Below are 8,237 nucleotides of genomic sequence, written 5' to 3'. Positions count from 1 at the left end.
GGCAAGTATACCCTAGCATGATTTCCTTGATAGATGGTTCTGGCACACAAGGAAGCTATTAAACCAAAAGTTCCAAAAGTAAAAGTTGAAATCATCCCTTCGTAAATGTCACTGACGCCATCACGAGTTGGTTGACCATTATGGAATAATTGTTTCACAGATCATATCGTATATGTCCCTTACGTCGTCAAAACAATCCCATTTCCCGTTTGTCTTTTACTTTTTACGTCATGGCGTTGTCAGTTGATGTCCGAGCCATGAGTTTGACTATCCCTCTGGTAACTTTCGACACTCTTTTATTTCGATTGCCTGGACTGAGACCTTTTTTTGAAATCTGCCCGTAATGATACAAACAGTTATACAAAGAGTGTAGGACAACTTACCATGATGTTGTTGGTGTATTTGTTTTGTTGGAGTATAAAGTTTTTGTCGGTTTTTGTTGGGGATGACAATGGAGTACACAAACAGAACAAACTACTTTATGTTATATTATATGGGATTCAAATACACAGTTCATTAACAGTCTCAGAAAAAAATGCGATTAAGAAAAACTTTTTTGAAATTCATCATTCTTGAATTGTTAGCTAATGTTTTTTTTTTGTACTTTAATCATTTGTATGACATAGTTTGTATTACACGTCTTTATGATAATATGAACATTGTAAACCTTTTATTTCAGTATGGTAATACTCCCTTACACGCAGCTACTGAAGGTGGATTCATCAACATTGTTAGATTCTTATTAGAAAGAGCAGATATAGATCCGAATAAAGGAAATAAGGTATGTGATGACGTCCTTTACAGGACAGTCCAACTTTGTAAAATCTTTTATCAAACCAAATAAGAATAACACTGAAAATGTTTTATTGAAATATACAAACTCCCAAAAAATATGAATACATTAGTCAAGTAGTACACTTGCTAAATCGTTTGAGACATCCAATAAAAAGAAAGAAAAATGATATTTTAAGTAATTGAGATTCGAATACAGATCACCAAGAACATGTTTTATGTAGACTAGTACTATAAATAAACCACATTTTCAGTTTCAACAAAATTACGATTCACAAAAAACTGTTTGAAATTCATTGGTATGGTTTCAAATGTAATTTTTTTGTACTGTACTCATTTGTATGGATTGTTTTTGTTAACTTCTGCTAATTAATATCATTAAATCTAATTCTTATCAGGAAGATATTTTCTAAAAGTCATGTTTACATCAATCATTTTATAATAAAAATTAGTAAACATCCTATGATGTATAATTCAATTCTTTTTAAACCTGATTAGTTTAGATTTTATGGTATAGACTGAGCCCAAAAAGAATTTTATTTTATTACAAAAATTGAATAACATATGATTTAACAAATAACAAAAATGAATTATGAAATGTCAGAAACAACATGAATGTTAACCACTCATATTCACTATGAATGTCTTTGTATGGATCGCTGTAGGGTCCCAGTGTGAAAATTGGTATAGTATTATTCAAAATCAATATCTCGTCCATGCTCCTATTGATCGATGACGGATTGTTATTGATTTCGCATTCCATTTAGTATCTTTTGATTTTGCCATTTTGGAATTGCATTTCATTTCCTAATCAGTGCATTTTCAAATTCTTGTCAATTTGTGATGTATAAGTACCCGGCCTTGTCCACACGTATTTTTGTCCATCTGATGAGTTCAGCTTTTTTTCAACTGATTTTTATAGTTCGTTCTTATGTTGTACTGTTATACCACTGTCCGGGCCAGGTTTTGGGGAGGGTTGGGATCCCGCTAACATGTTTAACTCCGCCACATTATTTATGTATGTGCATGTCCCTAGTCAGGAGCCTGTAATTCAGCGGTTGTCGTTTGTTTATGTGTTACATGTTTGTTTTTCGTTCATTTTTTTTTTACATAAATAAGGCCGTTAGTTTTCTCGTTTGAATTGTTTTATAGTCTTATCGGGGCCTTTTATATCTGACTATGCGGTATGGGCTTTGCTCATTGTTGAAAGTCGTACGGTGACCTATAGTTGTTAATGTTTGAGTCATTTTTGTCTTTTGTGGGTAGTTGTCTCATTGGCAATCATACCAAACATTTTTTTATAAGGTTTCAACTCCATTAGACAAAGTTGATCTTCGTCTGCATGATTTGGCTATTTATTAGGTTCTATTTGGTCTGATAGCTCTTCAACTGTTTCTATTTTTTGTGCATGCTCCGTTCCAAAAATCGAGAATTATAGCTCTTTGATTGTATGACTAGTTGTATGTTTTTTTCCAGCTGTACAGAGCTTTTTGTTGTCAATGGTTATTTTTGTTGGAAATCTTTCACGAAATTTCATTGTTGTAATTATTATAGACACAATGTAGGAGAAGGATGTAAGGTTAACCAAGTCTGCAGTAGTGGACGAAAATACCGATGCTTAATAATGAACATAATTTGCATTGCTAAAATCATTTAACCAGTTCTGATAAGGACCAGTTCAACATTTCATTCCAAATGATATACGTATATCAATATTTAATTTGGTATGCAGAAAACGCAGAGTTTTTCTTTGTCTAATATGTTCTCCTATTTATTTGTATTGTAGTCCTGTAATATTATGTTGTCATTTCAATGTTATATTTAACTTTGCCATTGAAGTGCGAGGTTTGGCATGCCACAAAACCAGGTCCAACCCACCACTTTTATTCCCCTTTAAAAGTGTCCTGTACCAAGTCAGGAAGATGGCCATTGTTATATTATTGTTCGTTTATGTGTGTGTTGCATTTTAACGTTGAGTCGTTTGTGTTTTCTCTTATTTTTAAGATATTGAGATCAGACGCGGTACTTGTCTATCCCAAATTCATATATTTGGTTTTCTTGTTATATTTGTTATTCCCGTGGTGTTTTGTCTGATGCTTGGTCCGTTTCTGTGTGTGTTACGTTTCGATGTTATGTCGTTGTTCTCCTCTTATATTTAATGCGTTTCCCTCGGTTTTAGTTTGTTACCCCGATTTTGTTTTTTGTCCCTGGATTTATGAGTTTTGAACAGCGGTATACTACTGCTGCCTTTATTTAGTTATTTTGTCAACTTTACTTTATATTCTCTCTCTTTTTTCTCCTTTTTTTTTGGGAGGGGGGGGGGGGCATTATTCTCTATTCTGTAAACCTCATTCACAACCTCATATATCTTGGTATTCAAGCGCCTATTAATGGGATAGGATGCTTAATACTATAAGAGTATCCACAAGTAGAGTTTTGGTGGTCTCTTTTAAAAGTCGGTGCATGAGAATATCATGCTACAACCAACCAACAAAAAGGGTTGCCGACTAAGTATATAAAAGCTAACGAATATGCAAAGCATGTAATTTTTACGACGCATGAGTTGGTGTTAAAGGGGTTCCCAACCGTGAATATTAAATAATATATACCGAGTTGATTGGCCAATAAATGTTTTTGTCATTTGATTGCTGTTTTATTAACGTATAACCTACATTTCCAACAGTTTTGTATAGCTAAAACGGCTATTGTGTATAAAATAATTGTCTTTCTTTCCCTAAATAATATGTTAAAAAGAAGGACCGAGGAGAGATGTGCACAGACACTTGTTTCGATCTATCAATGGGAAGGTCGACTATCCATATATATTACATATTGATAGTCGACCTTCCCATTGATAGAAACAGGTGCATGTGGCGATGTCCCTAAATAAAAAAAAATGAAGTAAACAGAAAAAAATGCTCCACCTTTCAATCTTTAACTTTCCCTCCCCTTCCAAGTTATTTTCTACTGTATTTTGTTTTAAGACATGTCGCATCTACACAAAGTCTTATTGATCTGCAGCTTACCCCTATTAGTTTTGGTATACATGATATACATTAAATTCGATCCAAAAATAGTCACTCGAAAGGCATACATATCTAAATAGTTGCAATAAGTTCCATTAACTACGAAACTAATTACAGTCAGATATCTATTTCGATATTCTTATTAAAATAAATTTCTTTTTTGGCCGAAATGACACAAAAAAATGATTATTATCTGGTTTGACTGTGAAACACTGATTTCAGATTTATATTGTACATATATATAACTTTGAAAATGGGAATAAAACATCCTTCTTTAAACGTTTTATCGATTACCACTGTGCCTGTAGTGATATAATTATAAATAGATTTCAGAACGCGGACGTGATAGAAAGCCTATTTATCAAATTGTTAAGACGAACGCCAGTAGGAAATAAGATGGGTAAACAATGATTAATACCTTAGATTTGCATTAAGTTAGTTGCTTGAATATACAAATAATCCAACGAAGAAAGACTTCAAGTGTAGTTCTATGATATTGAAGATTCTTCTTCGTCTTCTAACATTTGAGGCATCTTGACCAAACTAAAGAACGCTGCAGCCATGTTAGATGGATTCATTCATTTTCGTAGAAAAACTACGATGGAGTTACGACTGGGTATAGCTGTAGTAAGTTACGCTAGGATTTACGCTTTTTTACGATCATCTTAACTTACGACGGCTTTGTGAAACGGCTGTCAATCCTACAATTTATTTACGATGGACTTACGATGACATGTAGACTTACGAAGGCTTTGTGAAACGGTGGCCAGGATGTTTATGGATGTGTCGGTTCAACAGATCCCATACATGTTTGATCGGATTGAGATCTTGGTATCAACCTTGTCAATCCTTTGCAGTTCGAGTTTGTCTGTATCTATTTATTACCCTCCAAACTCTTCACCTAATCAAATTTAATCGACCCGCGACGTCGGCAACACTCATTTTGGCATCAACCATCCCAGTAGTTCTCTGGCGGTCATTTTTGAGAAGGACTGGTCGAAGCCCCATTCAATATTTTTAAAACAAATAAATTTCAAATATCGTTTTAAAAGTACATGTGAACAAGGTAAAACATCGATAAGACGTACAAAGCTTAAAAAAAAAGAAAAAGTGTTGCTAAACTTTTATGCTCACTATAATTCGAGTTTTAGTCTTATAACACAGACTTGTATTAATTGTAGTATTGTTTAAACAGAAAGTTGATAAACTAGAGTTATGACAAAGAACGACGCTTGGTTTTTTTCTAAAAAAAATCAATCGGCAGCTACCAAACCTTCTGAATAGATATTCCGTATCAACTTCACAAATGAAACGTGATGGTCATAAGGTTAAAAAAAAAGGTGCTGACGTTATTCATCATCTAAAGTACCATATATTTTGTTAATTGTTTAGTTCCCTGTCTAGATATGTGTTGGGGTGTAAACACATTCAATTGTTCTCTTAACAATTGGTTTTAATTGGTTGAGAGTCCCTATTCGTTGAGATTTGTTCTCATTGTTATTTATTTCTTCTTCCGCCATATTTGTTTCCTGCAGAGTTTTGTTTTGTTTAGAAACATGTCGTTTAGATATTAACCATACGATATGGAATAGTTATTGTAGTTTTTGTTTTCTCCCTGAATGACCAAAAAATTTTTTTTATAAGAGTTATCTTCCCGAACTCGGTTTTCCTTGCAACCGTAAAAGAAACTGAGAAAATTTATCATTTCTTATTGCTCGTTATATCTTCAAGATGTTGTTCTCATTGGTTCAAAGCAAAACACAGACTCAATTTATGGGTTAATCCCCTTCTGTTTTTGTATGAGGAACATGCATTTGAAACTGGTAATAAACATGTGATAAAGTCCTAGGGTCTTTTGATTTAAGGTCCTTAGTTCATTCAAAATATGTTAATGTCAATTTTAGTTGAAAGGGTAAATTGCAAATTCATGGTAGTTTGATCCCTCCTATATTCCAAATATTTGATGTTGATATTTCTAGTAACACATGTAGTAAAGTCTTTTAATTTAAGGTCTATGCTTTGTGACTGTAAACCGGTAGTGAAAATTTTAGGAATCGGAAGTACCTACTCATCTCCCTTTTTGTAGCAAAAGTATATAGAAACTATATATTTTTGGAATCAGTGTACATTTAACTATCATCTGGCAGCATAGGTGACATTTTAAACTTGAAGTGAATATTGTCCTACCAAAATATGTACAGTTGGGTGGAAAGACGTGTAATTGTTTTCTGAACAAATGGTTTTTAATTATAATTATGTTTTTTCGCCTAATATTTTCTTCAGCAGTATTGTTTCAAAATTGATCACTTAAATATTTGCTATTATATCGACCAGTTTTTACGCTTTTCAAAATGACACTGTTGGACCGAACACTTTACTTTGTGAGACTTATATTCTCTGAACACTAATTGTTTTGTGCAGACTACTCTTTTGTAACCGTAAAAGAATACGACAAATTTATTTTACCAAATTGCTCGTTATATCGATCCAACGCATTTTGCCGGAAGATATCCGGAGACTCCATATGAGAGTTATTTTCCTATATGCATTGGATATAAGTGATATGCATTTGTAACCCGTTACAACCATGGGTAATAGGGTCTTTAATTTGAGGTCCTTGTTTCACCAAAATGAAAATCAGTTCGAAGTCAAAGGTCAATGTCATGTTTTTTATCAATTTTGGCTCATCATCACTTATCATAAGACACCATACAAGATAGCGACAAACTATGTTTACTAAATTGGAAGTTTGGACATATCGTTAGATTTATACAAAGGGTACGTTGACATTTAATTGGAGTTGTCTCCCCCTTTTTATTTAGCTGAATGTTGCTGCTTAATCTTCGATCACAATCTTTGCAATTTTGCAGCAACATCAAGACTTTTTTCTTTGCTTGAGACTACTATACCACATACTCAGTTAAAAGATCGACTCCACCATCTCATTACACAAAGCTATTTCTATAAAAATAGGAATCGTAGATACAAATTTCTTGTTTTGGGTTACAATAATTCATATTGTTTGAAGAACCACACTGAATCTACAAGAAAATATACTGAAGATGATATTATCAAAATGCTGGACTTTTTGATCGACAATATATTTGTTGAGTTTGAAAGATTCATATTTCAAGAGACAATCGGTATTCCAATGGGTACTAATTGTGCACCCCTACTAGCCGATTTGTTTTTGTACTCCTATGAAGCAGAATTCATTCAAACTCTTCTAAAAGACAAACAGAAAAAGCACCTTGCTAATTTTTTTAATTTCACTTTCCGATATATTGATGATGTCCTATCATTGAATAACCCACAGTTCAGCCAGTACCTGCATCTCATATATATCAGTGAACTTGAAATTAAGGATACTACTGATACAAGAAGGACTGCTTCATACCTTGATATTTTCCTCATTATTAACACAGATGGACGACTTCACACGAAAATATATGATAAATGGGACGATTTCAACTTCCCAATTATCAATTACCCATTTCTCAGCAGTAACATACCCTCTGCCCCTTCGTATGATTTTTACATATCTCAACTGATATGTTATTCGTGTGCATGTTCACACTATACGGACTTCATATACAGGAGTGTGCTCCTAATGCAGAAACTGCTCCAACAAAGTTGATGGAGGACATATTAAAAATGACACTCCATAAATTTTTACAGACATCATCACGAATTGGTTGATCCATACGACGTATCTTTGTCCAGACTAACTATGAACATTTTTACTGCGTGTTAGATTGTAGTTTGTGATTACGTCGTCTGATCTTTTTCTTACCGAACGTGACTTATTCCCGAATGTGACTGTTATGCTGAGTGTGAATTCGTATTTATTTAAGACTATAATACAATTAATTATCTAATTACTACTTACTACAATTAAATATTAATTAGTATTATGATTTTCACTGTTATTAATATAAGTTAGATAAGTCATACACATTTAATCTTGCATTTCATCCAAATTCTTTCTTCAATTTCGGAACACGTATTAGACTATGACTATGGGTAACACAGCTGTGATTGTCATGTTTTCGTTTTTATTCTTTAGCAAGTCACCACTTCATTTTAGTCATGTATATCTATTATATAGTCACTTTGTAAAATTTACTGTTTGCAAAACTATGTATTATTCTCGATAATAATGATGTTTTTGTCCCAGGCGGATAACCCTGGCCTCACAACTTTTTGAAACTTGTTATCCTCTGCATTCTTTAACTTAATAGTTGTTATGGCTTACAAACTTTTTTTCATATGAGCATAGTTTTGTGTGGACGTAGCGAGCGTCTGGCGTGAAAACATATTTTTAACCTGTTACCTTTTGATGGCTATTATTCGTTTGTTTCACTGTCCTATATTTTCTCCCATTTATTTATTGTAGCCCTGTCGTGTAATGTTGTCATT

At 33.3% G+C, this 8,237-nt stretch overlaps 1 protein-coding gene across 1 annotated transcript in view; it reads left to right on the top strand.

The window, feature by feature from the left end:
* Positions 1–230: 230 nt before the first annotated feature.
* The window catches only part of LOC139526338 (putative ankyrin repeat protein RBE_0317), a 33,310-nt gene continuing 25,303 nt past the window's right edge, over positions 231–8,237 (top strand). The window contains exons 1-2 of the mRNA XM_071321472.1: positions 231–278; positions 680–781. Coding sequence (XP_071177573.1) covers positions 231–278; positions 680–781 — 150 coding nt within the window. The remainder of the gene's footprint in view (positions 279–679; positions 782–8,237) is intronic.

The sequence above is a fragment of the Mytilus edulis genome, chromosome 6 (assembly GCF_963676685.1).
Source record: "Mytilus edulis chromosome 6, xbMytEdul2.2, whole genome shotgun sequence".
Taxonomy (NCBI): Eukaryota; Metazoa; Mollusca; class Bivalvia; order Mytilida; family Mytilidae; genus Mytilus; species Mytilus edulis.
This window is presented reverse-complemented; position numbering and strand designations above follow the sequence as displayed.